The following is a 20,511-nucleotide window of genomic DNA, read 5'->3' on the forward strand; positions in this document are numbered from 1 at the left end:
TCCCTTCATCATACCAACCCTTATTTTTGTACATATATAAAAGTTTTTCTTTCTTTGAAATTTTGGGAGGCACTTTCATCTAACAGACCAAAATACACCCAAAATCTAAGGTGTGGCACTGATCTATACACCAGCCTGATCATATTTGATCATATTCTGGTTTTTTTTTTTTGTTCTGTTTTTGTTTGTTTTTCTTTTTCTTTTTTCTTTCTTTCCCTTTCTTTCCCCCCGGCTTCAGGTCTTTTCTGATTTGTTTAGAGTATATTTTCTGGGGACATTGTTACCCTGTTAGCATTTTGTTCTCTCATTCATCTATTCTCCTCTGGACAAAATGACAAGACGGAAAAAAATCACCTCAACAAAAAGAACAAGAGGTAGTACCGACTGCCAGGGTCCTACTCAATACAGACATTAGTACGATGTCGGATCTAGAATTCAGAATCATCACTTTAAAGATACTAGCTGGGCTAGAAAAAGCATGGAAGTTATCAGAGAAACCCTTTCTGGAGAAATAAAAGAACTAAAATCTAACCAAGTTGAAATCAAAAAGGCTATTAATGAGGTGCAATCAAAAATGGGGGCGCTAACTGCTAGGATAAATGAGGCAGAAGAGAGAATCAGTGATATAGAAGACCAAATGATGGAAAATAAAGAAGCTGAGAAAAAGAGAGATAAACAACTACTGGAGCAGGGGGGAGAATTCGAGAGAGAAGCGATACCATAAGATGAAACAATTTAGAATAATTGGGATCCCAGAAGAAGAAGAAAGAGAGAGAGGGGCAGAAGGTATATTGGAGCAAATTATAGCAGAGAAATGCCCTAATTTGGGGAAGGAAACAGGCATCAAAATCCAGGAGGCACAGAGAACCCCTCTCAAAAATCAACAAAAATAGGTCAACACCCCAACATCTAATGGTAAAACTTAGGAGTCTCAGAGACAAAGAGAAAATCCTGAAAGCAGCTCGGGAGAAGAGATATATAACCTACAATGGTAGAAACATTAGATTGGCAACAGACCTGTTAAGAAAAAAAAAAAGAAGAAGAAGATAGTAGGAGGGGAAGAATGAAGGGGGGGAAATCGGAGGGGGAGACAAACCATGAGAGACGATGGACTCTGAAAAACAAAGTGAGGGTTCTAGAGGGGAGGGTGTTGGGAGGACGGGTTAGCCTGGTGATGGGTATTAAAGAGGGCACGTTCTGCATGGAGCACTGGGTGTTATGCACAAACAATGAATCATGGAACACTACATCAAAAACTAAAGATGTAATGTAATGTATAACAATAAAAAAGTAAAACAACAACAACAACAACAACAAAAGGAAATAAGGCAAGCCAGAGGATGGGAGAAGAGATTCACAAGTATTTCCAAGAACTTGTATCTAAAATATAAATCTTACAACTCAGTAATAAGAAGACAAACAACCCAGTTAAAAATAGGCAAAATTTTGGACACCTTACAGAAAAAATATATACAAAGGACTAATAAGCACATGAAAGATGTTCAATATCAATCTTCAGGGAAATTAAAATCAAATGAAGTGGCACTGGATATGCTTACTAGAATGTTTAAAATTATAAAGATTGGTTGATAATGCTGAATGTTGGTGAAGATGTGATCAAATGAAGCCGTGACATACTGCTGGTGGAAAATGTGCCAATTTCTTAAAAAGTTAAACATTCAGTGACCATCTGTCAATCATTCCATCCTATGTGCTTAACCAAGAGAAATGAAGACAAATACAACAAATACTTGTACATAAATGTTGACAGCAGTTTTATTCACAATAGCCCCAAACTTGAACAACCCAAATGTTCCTCAAAAGTTGAACAATCTAAGCATCCGATTCTTGATTTTAGCTGAGGACATGATCTCAGGGTTGTGAGATTGAGCCCTGTGTCGGGCTCCGCGCTGAATGTGGAGCCTGCTTATGATTCCTCTGCCCCTTCCCCTGCTCATGTGCGTGCACTCTGTCTCTCTCTCCCTCTCTCTCTAAAGTAGATAAATAAAATCTTTTTTAAAAAGTTGAAAGAACAATCAAAATGCAGTATATGGAATGGAATGGAATGGAATACTACTCAGCAGTATAAAGGAATGAACTACTGATGCCCACAACATGGATGAGTCTCAAAATCCTGATGTATAAATATACTCTCTGAGTAAGGTTAGAATTGCCTAGATGATCTTGAGTTTTTTGTTTCAGCAGATCATCAACCCAGTTTATTTCAAAGTGAAAGTCCTGTCTCATCTTCTATGGGTGGGTTCCAGTTTCAGTTAAGTTCCAAAGCCTTTGCTGTGCTGTGTTGGGTGTGTTTGGATTGTGCCAGTCAGGAGTGAGTCGGAGATGTGGGGGGTATTTAAGTCACTCCACCCAGTAATCACTCCATAGAGGCTCTTGAGGGACATTCCCCAGGAGAGACCATATGCTTGGATGCAAAGCAATTCTCAATAACTTTTAAAAGGATTAAAGTCATGCAAAATGTGTTCTTTGACCCCAATGAAAATAAATTAGAAGTAAACAACAATAAGAAATCTGGGAAGTCCCCACATATTTGGGAATTAAATAACATGCTTATAAATAACTCATGGGCCAAAGAAGATATTACAAGGAAAATTATGAAATATTTTGAACTGTATTAAAACAACATGGCATATCAAAATTTATGGAATGCAGCTAAAGCAGTACTTAGAGAAAAGTTTATAGCTTTAAACATCTATATCCCAAAAGAAAGTTCTCAAATCAGTAATGTTAACTTCATCTTAAGAAACCACAAAAAGAAAAGCAAGTTTCAGCCCAGGCAAGGAGAAGGGAGATACTAAATATTTTTGTATTTTTGCAGAAAGCAAAGAAGTAGAAAGCAAAAAAAAATAGAGAAAATTAATGAAGTCAAAAGTTGGTTCTTTGAAAAGATCAACAAAATTGACAAATCTTTAGCAGGACTGATGGGGGAAAAAGTGAGAAGAAACAAATTAATAAGGTTGGGAATAAAAGAGGAGAGGACACCATTACTGGTCTATAGAAAATGAAAGAATTATAAGGTTGTGAAAACAAAACTCAGGTGAAATGGACAAATTCACAGAAAGATGCAAATTACTAAAACTGTCTCAAGAAGAGATAGAAAGTCTGAATTGTCATATAATAAAGATATTTAATTGACAATCAAAAATCTTTTCACAAAGAAAAGCCCAGGGCCAGATGGCTTCACTGGTGGTTTCCATCAAATAGTAAAGAAAATAAAATTTTAGTTTTTTGAAAACTCTTTCAGAAAATTGAGGAGGAAGGAACACTTTCCAGTTCATTCTATAAGGCCAGTAGTACTCTATTATCAAAGCCAAAGATACTACAAGAAAACTACAAAATACTACCTGTCATGAATATAGACACAAAAATCCTTAATGATATTTTAGGAAATGGAGTCTAGAAACATATAAAAATGATAATACATCACAATCAAGTGGGATTTATTCCAGGAATCCCAGGTGGTTTTAACATTGAAATGTTAAAACATATAACATATGTTAAACATATAAATATGTTATGTGACATTAATTGAAAGTCAATTAATTGGCTTATTAACATATTAATAAAGGATAAAACAACATGATCATCTCAGTAGAGGCAGAAAAAACATTTAAAAAGTTCAACACCATTCATGATTTAAAAAATTCATGGCAAATTAAGACTAGAAGCAAACTTACTTAACCTAATAAAGGACATCTATGAAAACTCTGTGGCTAGTATACTTAATGTTGAAGGGCTTAATGCTTTTCCTCCTAAGAATGAAGAGACCATGTCTGCTTTTGACACTTTTTTCAACATTGTATTCGAGATTCTAGCCAGTGCACTAAAGCAAAATAAGGAAAGAAAAGTAATGAGAGAGAGAGAAAGAAAGAAAATAAAAGGAAGGAAGGAAGGGATAGAAAGAAAGAAAGAAAGAGCAAACATATAAATGGGAAAGGAGGAAGTACACATCTTCAGATGACATAATCATTCTGTATGGTCAAAATCTGTACAAGAAATATGAGAATAAATTATTTAAACAAGTTTTCAGGATACAAGACCAATATATGAAATTTAGCCATACTTCTATATACTAGCAATGAAATATCTGCAAATGAAATTAAGAAAACAGTTTAATATACAATAATGGTAATGCTTTCAAACTGATAAATTTTTTTTAAGATGAAAGAGTAGCCTGAGTTGTGTGGCAAAACTGAAAGCCCTGGAGATAATGTCATTTCAGGAACCATTAAATTAAGAACCCTACCTAGCCACAGAGTAAGACTGCCATAAAATATGGGAAGATGAACAATAGTATGTGTGGAACTAATTCTGGAACCACCCTTAATTTTTCTACCCTCATATGTCTGACTGTTCTGTTATGTGCCTGGCTCATGGTCTTCTTCTAATTTGCTTCACCAATCCTGCCAGATGCATTTGACTCTCCCACTTCTGGGTGTTGAATTCAAGTGTTCCTGTCTTCTAGGTATCATATCTCTATGGACTGGTTAAATGATCCCATGAAGGACCCTACTGAGTGCACGCCCCTCCTCCACATACCCTACTCCTGTGTCCTGTCTTTGTGAATAGTCCTCACCATGTCTGATATGCCCAGTGTGGTGCTTGATTTAGGCTCCTTGAAAAATAACAGTGATGGCAGATGAGCAGCAAATTCTTTTGATGGTCTTCTGTTGAAGAAGTAATCTTCAGTGGTTTCCATCATAAATAGTTTTGCCAAGTGCAACTGAGTTTCTGAAATAGAGAAAGCACCTTTGTTTCTTTTTTCTTTTTTTTATTATTATGTTAATCACCATATATTACATCATTAGTTTTTGATGTAGTGTTCCATGATTCATTATTTGCGTATAACACCCAGTGCTCCATGCAGAATGTGCCCTCTTTAATACCTATCACCAGGCTAACCCATCTTCCCACCCCCCTCCCTTCTAGAACCCTCAGTTTGTTTTTCAGAGTCCATCGTCTCTCATGGTTCGTCTCCCCCTCCGATTTCCCCCCCTTCATTCTTCCCCTCCTGCTATCTTCTTTTTTTTTTTCTTAACATATATTGCATTATTTGTTTCAGAGGTACAGATCTGTGATTCAACAGTCTTGCACAATTCACAGCACTCACCATAACACATACCCTCCCACATACCAGCCAACCCATCCCTCCCCCCGCCCACTCCAGCAACCCTCAGTTTGTTTCCTGAGATTAAGAATTCCTCATATCAGTGAGGTCATATGATACATGTCTTTCTCTGATTGACTTATTTTGCTCAGCATAACACCCTCCAGTTCTATCCACATTGTTGCAAATGGTAAGATCTCATTCCTTTTGATGGCGGCATAATATTCCATTGTATATATATACCACCTCTTCTTTATCCATTTATCTGTTGATGGACATCTTGGCTCTTTCCACAGTTTGGCTATTGTGCACATTGCTGCTATAAACATCGGGGTGCACGTACCCTTTTGGATCCCTACATTTGTATCTTTGGGGTAAATACCCAGTAGTGCAATTGCTGGATCGTATGGTAGCTCTATTTTCAACTTTTTAAGGAACCTCCATACTGTTTTCCAGAGTGGTTGCACCAGCTTGCATTCCCACCAACAGTGTAGGAGGGTTCCCCTAGAGAAAGCACCTTTGGTGTGAGTGTAACAATAAGAACATCATTAATGATGAAATCCATATAGCTGGGCTCATTCACGAATCAATTCTTACCTGGCAAATTTTAACAAATATTAAGTAAAATATATATGTCAAAACATGGTAAATTAGAAGTCCTCTACTCCAGATTATCAATCGATTAAAATGTGTGCATCTGATATAGCTCAAATTCTTAAAAAATCAGCAGATTCATTATTTGGAGAATCATGATGTTTTCAGATTTTCCATAGTATTTTTTTTAACAGTCTTCCTTTCTGTTGTTGTCTTGAACTGCTCTTTTCTCTTCTTACTAAAATCTTTTGTGTAAAAGCCAGCAGAACTTAGGGCATCTTTTTCCATTTGGAAACTGCTGCAGATAGCAGACAATGGGAATTTGAATTAAAAAAAAATAAAAGCTTTGAGTTTGTTTTTGAAAGCAAATTGCTATTTCAAAAATGAGGCCCAGGAGAGAAAATGGAACAGAGAAAGTTTAAAAAAAAAAAATTGCTTCACACTGTTTCTTTCACTTTGAAGAACTTTTTATCTCATTTAAGATTGCTTCAATAACCTAATTTTTACTCCAATGGTGAAATCTATTATAAATGTTAGCTGTCAGCAATTAGTTATGTAAAATATACATATTTTAATTGTGAAAATGTACTACTGTGGTAGAATTTTCCACATATATGTATATAATCGTATTTTTAAAAGAAATAGTGTTCTATATTTACCTATTCTCTGTGACTGAAAAAGACAGCTATGTTTTTTGAAGTACTGGCAGGAATTCTAAAGTGAAACTTCTTAATCTTATAAACTGCATGAATGTCAGCTAACTAGTTCCTCCTGGGGCTTCCACTAGCCACTTGACTTGTAGTTAATTTTTCTCCCCTTGAAAATACATCCTCATTAAATTGTATTTGCTGCTATATATCTGATTTTAAATTCGATTCCTTTTTTTTTTTTACAGTCATCAGCTACATGATATTAGCTTTGCACTTGGAGAATCCACTGGCTTGCCATGCAAACAAAATTCTGAAACATTGCTGTTTACTAGTGAGGTTGTCCTGGCTCCTCGTACACTTGAAACTTGTTAGCAGTTTCTTGTAGTCTTAGAGATTGTAAATTTAGTTTATCACGTATTATTGCTGTTGAATACCTGAAAAAAATTCTCCAATTACAAGGAAGAAAGAATGCCCTCTGGATATATTTGTGTCATTAAGTGTAAATGGATAGCAAACAGACAAAGAAAGAGTCCTCATAGGAACCATTCATTGTGACTTTTACCTTTGTCCTCTTGTCCTTTAAGGGTCTTGCTGGCTCCTGTAATTTTAAATAAGTTTTTTTTAGACCAGTTTTATGATAATAGAAGATCCAATATAAATAGAAGCATATCCTCTCAGTTACTTTTTGATGATAATGGAGAAATCTCTCTACCCTTTTAACATTTGGAATTTTGTCTTTAAATGAGATTATGTAGCAGAATTAAAATTCTAGAATTATAGTTAAATGTCTCAATAGAGGCTATTGTGGTAATTCAATTCCAAATGACCATATCCAGAGAATATGTGTAACTATTTGGCTTTGAAAAACAAAATTAAACAACAACAGCAGCAAAACAAATAAAAGAAATTTTACTTTTATCCCTAAATGCTTAATGTAAGAGGAATAAGTGAAGCTTTTTCCTTGTAATATTTGTCTATGACTAATCTCCTTTGCAGACAAAAAATAAGCCAAAAAAATCTCCTGAGGACATTGGACCAGAAAATATGTCATTTTTTCTCCTGCATTTGACTGATTGGAAGGGTTATTGATTGTGAAAGAGTAACATTATTATTTTTTAATACCTCAGTTATTTTATTGACTTACTGGCCAAGGATTCAACATATTTGACTTCTTCTTTCATTCATTTATAAAAAATTTATGAATACTTGCTCTATACCAGCCATTGTTGTTGATTCTGGGAATTCAGAGATTATTAAGACATATTTGTGGCTTGTGTGATAGACTAGCACATAAAAGTGTGTGACTTAATAAATGGTATGACTGGTGGAATAAACATCAGTCAGAGAACACAGGCGAGGGACATCTAAGCTAGCCCAGTGAGTTCGGCATTTATCTGCAATTATGGCATCTTTGTTGTAACTACAAATTTCTTAAATGTTTACTTGTTGAAATGTTACTAGTAATGAATTTAGTAAAGTCACTTGAGTATAACATCAGATAGACAATGCAGTTTTATTTCTATATATCAGCAGCCAACAAATAGAAAATAAACTTTGAAAAATATGTCATAGCACGAGAAAGCTTCACAAACGTACCTAAGAATAAATCCAACAAAAAACGTGCAAGGCCTCTGTTTAAAAACTGGAAAACATTATCGAGAGAAACCAAAGAAGACCTAAATAAATTGGCGGGTTCAAAGACTCAATGTCATAAACACGTCAGTTCTCCCCACATTCATCTATAAAATCAGCACAGTTCTGAAAATCAAAATGTTAGTAGTGGTTTTTTTGGGTCTTGGTTTTTTTTTTGGGTTTTGGGGCTTTTTTTTTTGGTGGGGTGAAGGGAAGTGAGAGAAACTGACAGCTGATTCTAAAACATATATGAAAATGCCAAGGGCTAAGAACGGCTCTGGCAATCTGGAAGAAGAGCACAACGTATAGGACCAGCTATTGAGACGAATATTCAGCTTCAGTAATTAATACAGCATAGTTTGGGCACAAGGATGATCAGTGTTGCAGAAGAAAGAGACCCAAAATTAGACTCGCACATACATGATCAGTCTGACTCATGTTGAAAGAAGTGCTGCAGTACAGCAGGGAAAGAGTGATCAATAAATGCCACCACGTCAATTGGATAGCCGCATGGGGGGAAAAAAGAATCTTGCCTCATTTTTTACCCCATTCACAAAATTAATTCCAGGATTATAGATGTACAAGTGATAGGTAAAACAATAAAACTTTCAGAAGAAAATGTAGAAACATATTTGATAGCTGGAACTAGTAAAGATTTTCTAAATAAGAAACAAAAAGGCATAAAAAACCCAAAATATTTTTAAACCTTTATTAATTAATAATTAATTATAATAATATAATTATAATAATATAATTACTTAATACATTAATTTATTAATTAAGAAAAACCTTCTGCTCATTAAAAGAGACCAGTAGAAAATGGAAAGGCAACTGCAGAGTGAGAGAAGACCTTTGTATTTCAGGTGTGGAGCCCAAAATTCATATCCAGAGCAGATCAAGAACTCCCACAAATCGATTGTCACAGGTACCAGAGATACCATCTGTCTTGTATCAGTTTATGGTTTTTTCTCACAGAACTGTAGATGTAATCAATTAATGTGTTCATGGGTTTTCCCTGTTAAGGATATTAGTTTCTACTGAATCTTTAGCCAAGCACAGAAATAATGATCTGTCTTTCTGCCATTTATATCTGTCTGCCTGCCTGCCTGTTTCTACTGATCGTTGGATCGATCTATCTATCTGAACATACTTGAAGGACAGTTTTTTATAGTTTACCTGAATATGTATTTAATACAAATATATTTTGAATTGTATATTCCTATACAACTGTCTGCTTGTTATAATGTGAATTGTACACATCAAATTACTCTGAATATAGTAACAAAAGAGGACTGTACTAGAGAAAGAGCAATAACTTATGACCCTATTTGACAGTGACTGCCAGATGTCCATGCCTGCTTTCTTACTCATAGAGCCCTGATTTTATTTAGGGCAACATTAGACACAGTTTTAAAACTGCAGTTTCTCACCTTGCAGATGGAGCTTATTTTTTAATGTAGTTCTAGTGAATGAGATGCAAACAGCATAATTAATTTGCTGTTGACAGGAACTTGCAGGAAAGCTCCTTAAAAGGGTCTTCGGCTCAGCTAAGACGGAACCTTTGGCCTTCTCCCTTTGCCCTTCCCTTCGCAGATGTTCAGAGCAGTAGAAGCCATTTTGCAACTATCACGGGAAAGTTGAAACGCAGAGACCTTAACTCTGACATCTTTGAACTGCCAGGGTAGCAGCCTATTTCTGAACCTGTGGCACAAGGAAAACATAAAGGGCCTATGTTGCTTAAGCTATGCTTGGTCACTTGGGTTTTCTTCCGTGTAGCCAAAGTACCGACTGCCTGAGGCACCATAGGAAGAAAACACCCCCCCCCCACCCCTTCCTTCTTTAAACACTAAACATTCACAGAAATACACCCAACCCCTTTTTGCTCCTAATTTGACCACCAAGCTTTACTCTTAGGTTTTCTTGAAGCCAGAGTTACACAATAAAGGAGTGTTGTTGTTATTTTCCTAACACTTGAAGTTGAGTGGAATGTGGAATGATGTATGAGGAAGCAGAATCTTTTGTATCTATGGCAACTGAGAACACTGTGTTTTTATACAAACTAAGTATTTTACAAGCCTTTTTACATTTTTTTGTTAAATTGTTGAAGGAAAATGGAGTGGGGCCTTGCATTTTCGGTCAGTATCATCTAAAATGACATGCATTTCATTTTCTTGTATCAGTTATTTACCTTGAATTTGCCTTAATGTTTAGGTATAAGAGGTCTTTTCATGTGTTTTAAATTCTTACCTGTTTTGGTGGTAGAAGAGGATTCTGTTTTTTTCTTGAAGATATTCTATTTTTTACAAACTTTGAATACATAGAGCCCTTACTTTTTATTTTAAATTCTAAATATTTTAACTATTTAAATATTTATTATTTACTTTTAATATCCAATCTGTGCCAAGATAAAATAAGAACCTAAAATCAACTTCCTATGAAGATCTGTCTTAAAAGTACTAAATAAACCAGGTCTTCTCTCCTTGATGTACCTTCTCTTTTTTTCATCCCCTTTTGCTTTTGCCAATCATTTTATTCATCCTTAAGGATTTAATGCATATTTATTCTGCATACAATGCCAATTAGTTGATAATTAAGATACAAAAGAATTATAAATCATCGTTCCTTTTATTTGGTAGCTCATGATCTAGATGAATAAACAAAGCTCACACATTTGAAACACTTCCGTATTATAGAGAAAAACACAGCATGCTATGAAAATAGATGTTAAGTCCTTGAATGTAGAGAGAAGGAAGGCGCTTAGGTCAGTTGGTGGGATTAAAGAACACCTCAGAGGAGAGGAGACTTAACAGCCTTGAACACTGTCAGTTTGGATGAGGAAAAACACGAAAGGGCTTTCCAGATAGTGCAAAGAGCAAAAGGCTGAAGAATCAAGAACAACATGGCTTGTTTGGGAAATGCCAAGGATCTTGGAGTACAGGGAGTGCAGACTGTTGGCGACAAGCTAAGGAATCTTCTGCTTGAGGTCTGATGTGAAAAGCACTGAAGGAGAGAGGGCCTTGAAACCCATGTCTTGAGTTAGAAATAAAACAAAGTGGGCTTGAGTGTGCTTCCCTCAGTAATTCCTTAGTAAATTTTTTCGTGGCCACAATACCAACTACTTGTGGATCAATAATATTGTAACTCTGATCATTGAATTTGGAAGCAGATGACTTAGTGCTATTAGGGTTGCACCCTTTGGATTTTACAAAGAAATACTTAGGCTAAATTTCATGCCATAATTTAGATAACTCCAGACCTGGCTGTGAGAAGCAGTAACTGGAATGTACTGTTGGATAGCAGCAGTGCGTGGCCATATGCATATCGTTCTCATCCAGTGTAACTAGCTGCTCTTCACCAAACAGCTTTGCTCCTAGGGCCTGAAAGTTTAATCATGTCTGAATAAATGCATTTGAAAGATATATATATATTTTAAATTTAAGATGAGAAACTGTGAAGGAAGAATTTTTAGGGTTCATTTCCCCTAATATTCATGTTTTGTCTAATCCTAGCAGTTACCAAAAGGTAACCCGAAAGAGAGCATGATGTACAAGCTAAAAAAAAGAAATATCTCAACCTATTAGTGAAGCAGAATAATAAATAATATAGAGTAGCCAGTGATAGAACGATTGTCACATTAACTGCCAATTGTCTCAGAAAAAAAAAAATCTTCTGAGACAGAATCAAATCAGGGGAAGAAAGACAAATGAAAAACTGCACTAGGAGTACAAGGTGCCATTTTCATGTTATTGATAGGGGGTGATTTTTCATTACTATAGGTAAGAATATTTCTTTCTTGCCACATATAAACAAGCAAGGATAATCATACATTATCTCTAATTTTGTGATAGAAGCGTCAGATTCAACATGATCTCGTATATGTTATCGAGACTCTGGCACTATTAAATGTTGAAAATTGTCTATTCGTCAAATCTCAAACCTAGTTTCGTACACTTGGTTTGTCTTTTTTTTTTTTCTTCATTTGACTATTGAGTCCCATAGGTGCCAGGCAGTGGGCTAAATTGTTGGGATTCATGCGTGAACATGGGGTTACATTACCATGGGCAAGGCAGACATTAAGATGAGCCCTAAGGAGTAAGTAAATTGTGTAGTATACTTGAAGGTGATATGTCCTGTGATAAAAAGGAACAGTAGATCAGGGCAAAGGAGACTGGGAGGACTGGGGGGTGGGCTGTAATTTAAATAGGGTGGTCAGGAAGGCTTCAGTACAAAGATGACATTTAAGCAGAAACTTCATACTTTGAGGAAGAAGCCATGTGACCATCTGAGGGGAAGTGTCCAGACACCAAGGCAAGAGCATCTCTGGCATGTCTTCAGCCCTGCCAGGAGGCAGGTGGGCTGTAGTGGTGGTGGTGGTGGTATAGAGTTAGCAGAGATGAACTGAGAGAGGTACCTGGGATTGGATCACGTGAGGCCTCATGGAATATGGCATAGCGTTTGACCCTTAATTTTTTTTATAATAACAGCTTTATTAAGATATAATTCACATATAGGGTGCCCAGGTGGCTTAGTTGGTTAAGCGTCCCAACTCTTGATCTCAGCTCAGGTCTTGATCTCAGGGTTGTGAAATCAAGCCCTGTGTTGGGCTCCATGCTCGGCATGGAGCCTACTTAAAAAATTTAAAAAAAAAAGATATAATTCACATACCAGCAATTAATTTATTGTAAGTGTACAATTTAATCATTTCTAATATATTCACAATTGTGTAACCATCAACACAATCAATTTTTTAAAAGATTTATTTATTTATTTTAAAGAGAGAGAGAACGTGAGCAGGAGGGGCAGAGGGAGAGGGAGGGGTACAGGGAGAGGGAGAGAGAATCCCAAGCAGACTCCTCACAGAGCGTGGAGCTTGTCTCGGGGTGCCATCTCATGACCCCAAGATCACAATCCAAGCTAAAACCAAGAGTCAGTCACTTAAGTGACTGCATCACCCAGGTACCCCAGCACAATCAATTTTAAATTTCCATTGCCCCCAAAAGAAATCTGATACCCTTTAACAGTCATTGCCCACGCCCTAACTCCCTCTCACCCTAGGCAACCACTAGTCCACTTTCTGTTTCTATGGATTTGCCTTCTGGATATTTAATATAAATAGAATCATATAACACATAGTCTTTTGCGACCACTTCCTTTCACTTAGCATAGCGTTTTCAAGGCTCATACATGTTATAACGTGTATTAGTATTTCATTCCTTGTTGTGGTTGAATGATACTCCTATATACAGATAGACCTCATTTTGTTTATCTGTCATCCATTGATGAACATCTGGGTTATTTCCTCTTTTTGGCTATTATGAATAATGCTGCTATGAACATTTGTACACAGTTTTTGTGGGGATGTTTTAATTTCTCACCCAGAAGTGGAATTCCTGGCTCATATGGTAACCATGTTTATCCATTTGAGGAACTGCCAAACCGTCTTCCATTTTATATTCCCACCAACAGGGTATGAGGGGTCTGATTTCTCCACATCTTCACCAACACTTGCTATTGTCAGTCTTGATTAAAGCCATCCTAGTGGATGTGAAGTGGTATGTCATTATTGTTCCAATTTGAAATTGCCTTAATGACAGTGATGTTGAGCATCTTCTCATATGCTTTTTGGCCATTTGTATATCTGCTTTGGAGAAATGTCTTTTCAGTCCCTTTGCCCATTTTAAAATTGAGTATAACTGCCCATTTATTACTCGGCTGTAAGCATTCTTTATATATTCTTGATACAAGTCCCTTATCAGATATATGACTTGCAAATATTTTTCCCCATTCAGCACATGCCAAGGCCTTAAAAATTCTTGTTGAATAAATATTTGAATGCTCAAAATTATATTTCCATTACAATGTTATTATAGCATTAGAATATAGTCAATTATATACCAGTGTTAATTTCCCTGACTTAAACTATTAAATATATGTAAATAAATTGATATAGCTTTTGTTATCTTATCATTTTTAAATTCACCATTTTGATGGATAGGGGGTGTTTAAAATCTGCCATTTTAATGAATGGACAAATTACAAAAACATGGAATATAATTAATTTTTTGTTTAAAAAATATATTTGATTTTTAAATTTTATAGATGGAAAAAGTGGAAGCAGATCTAACTAGATCCAAGTCTCTTCGTGAGAAACAATCAAAGGAGTTTTTATGGCAGCTGGAGGATGTCAAACAACAATATGAACAGCAGGTTGGTCTTCCATTTTGATGATGCAGTTGAATTTTTAAATGCATTTATAATCTCTCTTTTAAAAATCTCATTATATCAGGGGCACCTGGCTGGCTCAGTTGGTGGAGCATGTGACTCTTGATCCTTGGGGTTGTAAGTTTGAGGCCCACACTGGGTATAGAGATTACTTAAAAATAAAATCTTAAAAATACATCATTGTATCATCAAATCCACGCACAATGGAAATATTACTAAGAATGTTATTACCAATATATGTGAATCCTTTAAAACAAAATCTGTTTCAGAAATATCCAGAAATAGGATTTTAGCTCTTCGCTGAAGTCTCTTCCAGCGGTTTGTTAATCTGCATATTTAATTGAAACATTTATTGTGATTCTTGAGTCCTTCTGTTCCTGTCAGAGCAGAAGTCTGACTTGCTTATTTATTTAAGAAGTAGTTTTGGGTACCTACCATGTCCCAACCCTGGGCAGAGCAGTAAGTCAGACTGACAACGTCTTTTCTCACAGAGCAAATACTACATTTTTTTTATAATCATTTAAAAATTTTTTTAATTTAAATTTAGTTAACATATAGTTTATTATTAGTTTCAGGGGTAGAATTTAGTGATTCATCAGTTGCATATAACACCCAGTGCTCATTACATCACGTGCCCTCCTTAATGCCCATCCCCCACCCCCCTCCCACCTCCCCTCCAGCAACCCTCAGTTTGTTTCCTATAGTTAAGAGTGGTCTTATGGTTTGCCTCGCTCTCTGTTTTTATGTTATTTTATTTTTCCTTCCCTTACCCAATGTTCACCTGTTTTGTTTCTTAAATTCCACATATGAGTGAAATCATATGATAATTGTCTTTCTTTGATTGACTTATTTCGCTCAGCATAATACCCTCTAGTTCCATCCATGTCATTGCAAATGGCAAGATTTTATTTGTTTTGATGGCTGAGTAGTATTCCATTGTATATATATATACCACATCTTCTTTATCCATTCATCTGTCAATGGACATCTGGGCTCTTTCCATATTTTGGCTATTGTGGACATTGCGTTATAAACATTGAGGTGCATGTGCCCTTTGAATCACTATTTTTGTATCCTTTGGATAACTATCTAGTAGTGCAATTGCTGGGTCATAGGGCTAGTATCCAAAATCTATAAAGAACTTAACAAACTCAACACCTAAAAAATCCAGTCAAGAAATGAGCAGAAGACATGAACAGACTTTTCTCCAGAGAAGACATACAAATGGCTAACAGAGCATATACTGCCTTTTGGTGGCCAGCCAGCCCATTAATAAAACAAACAAACAAACACGAAATAATTTCAAAGAGTGATTTATGAAGGAGAAAGAAGGTGTGTACAGAAGCCTTGTTGAGTGGGGGTGGGAAGGGGATTACCAGCATTGACAGGTGGTCAGGGAAGCCCTCTGAGCAGGGGAACTTTGTGCTGAGAATCTTGAAAACCTCGGGATGAGCCAGCCTTGAAGTCTCTGGAGGAATACTATTCCACGTGGGGGGAACAGTCAGTCAGTCCAAGTATCTGAGATGAGAGCAAAGTTGGGAGTGTTCAAGGAACAGAAATGACAGAAAAGGCCGGTTCAGCAGGAGTGTAGAGGGGAAGGTTCCAGCTGTAGGAGATGGGGCGAGAACTGTGCTTGGCCTAAGACCAGGATGTCTGGGGCAGTGTAAGAGGTTTGGATTTTGTTCTCAGTGCTCTGTGTCTTATTTATTTTATAAAAAAAGTTCTTATTTTCATCTTTTCTAAAAATGTATTCCTGCTAATTCTTGGAATATTCAAGGTGGTTATTAATTTATACTTGTTTAATTTGCTTGCCTTGTTTCCTTTACATCTGGAAAAATGTTAAATAGCTGAATCACTAAGTTAAGAAAATTTTTTTCTAAAGACAATATTTGAACCTTTTTATTCTGAAATAATTTTTTTATTCTGAATAACTTTTTCATTATTATATTTTCTGTTCGTTATAAGTGGCTACTACCTCAAAAACTAATTAATCCCTTGTGATTAACTGAATTTTAATCCCTCTCCTAAGTGATGGCAGTTAGGGGCTCAGTTGAGTTCCATGAAAGGGAAATCTGATCTGAAATGTGACCTTATGGCTGTTTCTTGTTGCTCTTTTATCTTAAAATGTTGGTAAAAATACCTGAGTTACTTTCATAGTGATGGTGTAAAGTTTGCAAATTGGTCCTTCTTTGTTATTTGTATTCTCTGCTTTGTCTTGCTCCATTCTGTCTGGAGCAAATGACACCCATGCTTCAAGACTTGCTTCCTGCTCCAGCATGGCCCTAAAATGTCACGTGACCTTTTTGGCCCACACCCCTTTCTTCCTTCTTTGCAATTAGGCCATTAGTCATCTCGTGATTCTGTACTCTTAAATCAGTTCTTATATTGTAAAATATCGTATAGAGCTGTTTTTATCCAGAATGGAGTGCAGTCTACAAGGGAGCAGAAACTTTCTCTTCTCTTTCTTCCAACCTCTATTACATTATGTTTCTGTGATTGAGTTGATGGTAGAAATACATTATAGAATTCATTACATTGTTGAATTCGTTGGAGTGGGAAGTGGGGATAAGAAGGAAACTAAGATAGCCAAATATAAATAAGAATATTAAGGAAGGGCTAGAAGTGTTGCATACTACCATGCTCTAGTTATGAGGTATAACTGAGACGATTTTGGGATTAAGAGCAAAGATAAAAACAAGAAAAATGTCAGTTCCTCTAAGTAAGTTGGTGGAGGAACCGGGGAGAGAGGGAAGCCAACAAGTTAAAAACTGTTTCTATGACACAGATATGACTCAGAAACTATTGTGTTTCAGGGTGAGTATAAGGGGGAGAAGCATTCTCTTTGAGAGTTTAAAAAATTATATTTTCAGGGGTATCTGGGTGGCACAGTCCATTGAGCGTTGGACTCTTGGTTTCAGCTCTGGTGATGATCTCAGGGTTGTGAGATCAAGCCCTGAGTTGGGCTCTGCACTCAGTGGAGAGGGAGACCTCTCTTTCTGCCCCCATGCTTCTTCTGCCTCTTACCCTCCATTTGCTGTCTCTCTCTCTCTAAAATAAATAAATAAATAAATAAATATTATTTTAAAAATTATATTTTCATTTTGATGATAATCTTGTAGATGACAGGTCTTAACCAGATATAGCCAAGTGACTTCAGTGCCTGATTTGCATTTATTTTGTGATTGTTTCGGCACAACTCTGGCTTTTTAAAGTTGGACACATAAGAAAAACCACCATGGAAAATAACATTTGACTAAATAAAAATTATGTAAGTTAAAAAAATAATATTTTCAATGAATGTGATAGGCAAAGAGTGACTGTCTTATGAAATTAATAAATTTATAACAAATAAAGATAATTAGCATATAAATTAAGTAATTACCACAAATCATAAGAAAATCATTAGTATCCCAACGAATGACCTGGCAAAGGACAGAAACAGATAAGAAACGCATTGAATAAATGACCATGTAGAAACATCTTCAGCCTTAGTATTAATGAAAATGCAAATTAGAATTAACAATGATGTACCATCTAAAGTTGGTAAAAGCTTAGTGAAATTTTTACTTCATATATTGCTGATGGAATTTAAATTAATGCAGCCTTTTTGGAGAGGATTTTGGCAGTATCTGCCAAGAGTCATAAAAAGTATTTACACCCGTGATCTCAGACAGAAATATTCAAACAATAATGTTAATTATTTTTTAGGTGATGGAATCATGGTTGATTCTTTCTCTATACTCCCTACTTTCTACATTATGACTGTCTTTTTTAATGCGACAGGCATGTTTTTAATTTAAAAATACACTTACATAGTGATGAATCACTAAATTCTACACCTGAAACCAATTTTACCATATATGTTAACTAATATGAATTTAAATAAAAACTTGGGGGAAAAAACTTACATAAGCTCGTTTGAAAGAATGTAAGTTTCAAAGGCTTCTCTCAGAATGATAGTTTTAAAAATCTACCAGAGTTTTGTCTTTGTATAGTCTTGCTTAAAAATACTTAATAGGGGAAATTAATTTTTTAAAGAATTGATACTATTAATAGAAACTACATGCTGTTGGGGTGCCTGGGTGGCTCAGTCAGTTGAGCACCTGACTCTTGATTTCGGCTCAAGTCATGATCTCAGGGTTGTGGGATTGAGCCCCATGTCTAGCTCCATGGCATGGAGCCTGCTTACGATTCTCTCCCTCCCTCTCCCTCTGCCCCTGCTTGTGTTCTCTCTCTCACGAAAGAAAGAAAGAAAGAAAGAAGGAGAGGAAGAGAGAAAAAGGTGCCTGAGTGGCTCAGTCAGGTCATGATCCTGGGGGTCTGGGAGCAGGGAGCCTGTTTCTCCCTCCACCTCTGCCTCTCTCTCTGTCTCTCATGAATAAATAAATTAAATAAATAAATACAATCTTAAAAAAGAAGAAACTACATGCTGTTGCATTAATTTTTCTGTACTTCATTTTCATGAAAAAGGGATAAATGATACAAGTGTCATGCAAACGTGTGACAGGAATTAAAAAAAAACTCACATGAGGATCTCTCAGAGCTTGGTGATTTCACCCATTTTATTCTTCCTATAACTACAGGCCTGTTCATTAGACTCGGTGTTGAGATTGAAGATCCCAGGCAGTAACCCACTAGGGAAAGAAAAAGGCAGAAGGAATATGAGCTAGTAGATTTTAAGAGAATATTTATTGATGTGATAATATACCAACTTTTTAAAACCCTTTCCAACATAAAATTTTATTAACTGGAACAGTATTCCCCCAGACCACTCCAAATTGTAAAGATTTTTACTGTGAAAGTTTATCACGAGAAATGATAGGCATGTAGCTGTGGTCCCTACAAGCTAGCACAAGTTCACTAAAAATGAAGCCGATTAAACTAAGCTCATTTCCTTCTCTGAACGGGGGGCCAGGCTGGTAGATAAGGCAAGTATAGCTGGACTTCACTGAGCCATATGGTAAGGTCCTTCATGTAGGCAATATGGGAAAATATGGCTCCGATATTGGTACATTTATGTGGCTAAGTGATGGTTCACAGGGCCATCTCTGAATGACCAGTGTCAACCTGAATGAGATTTCTAAGTGTGTCCGTCACTGGATGATGAGACAGAGGTAAAGTTCCCTGCTTCCCTAGAGCTCAGAGGAGCGGTTAACGAGTAGGATATGAAAATCAGAACTCTGAAGCTTTAAACAGCTGAAATTAAGATGATTAAATTCACTGGGATTGAATATAAAATCCTATGCTTAGATTTAAAAAATTATTGGCAAAAAATACAAGGCAGGGGTGGGGGTGGGTGAGGGGTATAAAGGGTGGGGACAGCAAGGCAGACAGAAAAACATGCCTGGGATGATGGCATAATGGGCCCAGTCCGTTGTTTACATGTCACATCATATAAAGAATAAGTCAGTTCTGGTCGCCACATTTTAAGTAGGACAGTGACAAAAACATGTTCAAAGGAGAGTCTCCAGAATATAGAAAGACTTGGAACTATGTCAGAGAGAATATTTAAAGGAATTTTGCCAAGAGAAAACAAGACTAAGGAGAATAGCCTATCTATTTATTCTTAAATTCAAGGTCTGTCATCTAGGAAATAGTAGGATTGGCCTGTGTGAGAATATCCCAATAGCCTGCAGTTAGTAGGACTGGCTCGGGCCACGTACCACTTCTGCATGCTCTATATGCGTTCAGCCATGTCCCACCTCACAGTGGTCTTGTGAGGCAGAGACCATTACATATCATTCCCATCTTCTAGTTATAGAAACTGAAGCTCATCCTCCTAGGTGACCTGTCCAAGGTCCCACACACAGAATCAGAACCTGAAACGGAGCCATGCTCCTAACCTCCACTCTAAACGGACTCCCCTTCCACTTCCAGGAGGCAGAAATTGAACCCAGGTGTAGATAATATGGGGAGGCATATTTTGAGTCATTTCAAAGTCGTTCTTTCCTAAAGAATTATTCAAATGTACAGTGGCTTATCTTGCGAGAAAGTAAGTTCGAAGTAGGCGTCGGGAGTGTTGTAGGGGGATGCTGTGCATTTGGGGGGGGGGCTGTCCTACTGCTAAGGTCCCTTTCGAATCCAGTGTTCTGTGATTTTCTGTTCTTTTGCCTGATTAGACCCTCAGCCCGTGGGTGTGTCTCGTGACAGATGGAGCCATCTCTGGATCCACCACTGATTCATTTACTTAGGTACCTGTCTAGCTGCATGTCCGTCTCCAGGGCTGCTGCCTGCTTTCTCAGCTGCCATTTTGTACAAGTGTGACAACTTTTCTCTTATTCTGTC

At 36.6% G+C, this 20,511-nt stretch overlaps 1 protein-coding gene across 1 annotated transcript in view; it reads left to right on the top strand.

Annotated features, from left to right (window-relative positions):
• Nucleotides 1-20,511, top strand: part of CEP112 (centrosomal protein 112) — a 409,030-nt gene that overhangs the window by 170,864 nt on the left and 217,655 nt on the right. The window contains exon 18 of the mRNA XM_044921845.1: nucleotides 14,104-14,211. Within this exon, the coding sequence (XP_044777780.1) occupies nucleotides 14,104-14,211 (108 nt within the window). The remainder of the gene's footprint in view (nucleotides 1-14,103; nucleotides 14,212-20,511) is intronic.

Source organism: Neomonachus schauinslandi, chromosome 15 (assembly GCF_002201575.2).
Source record: "Neomonachus schauinslandi chromosome 15, ASM220157v2, whole genome shotgun sequence".
Taxonomy (NCBI): domain Eukaryota; kingdom Metazoa; phylum Chordata; class Mammalia; order Carnivora; family Phocidae; genus Neomonachus; species Neomonachus schauinslandi.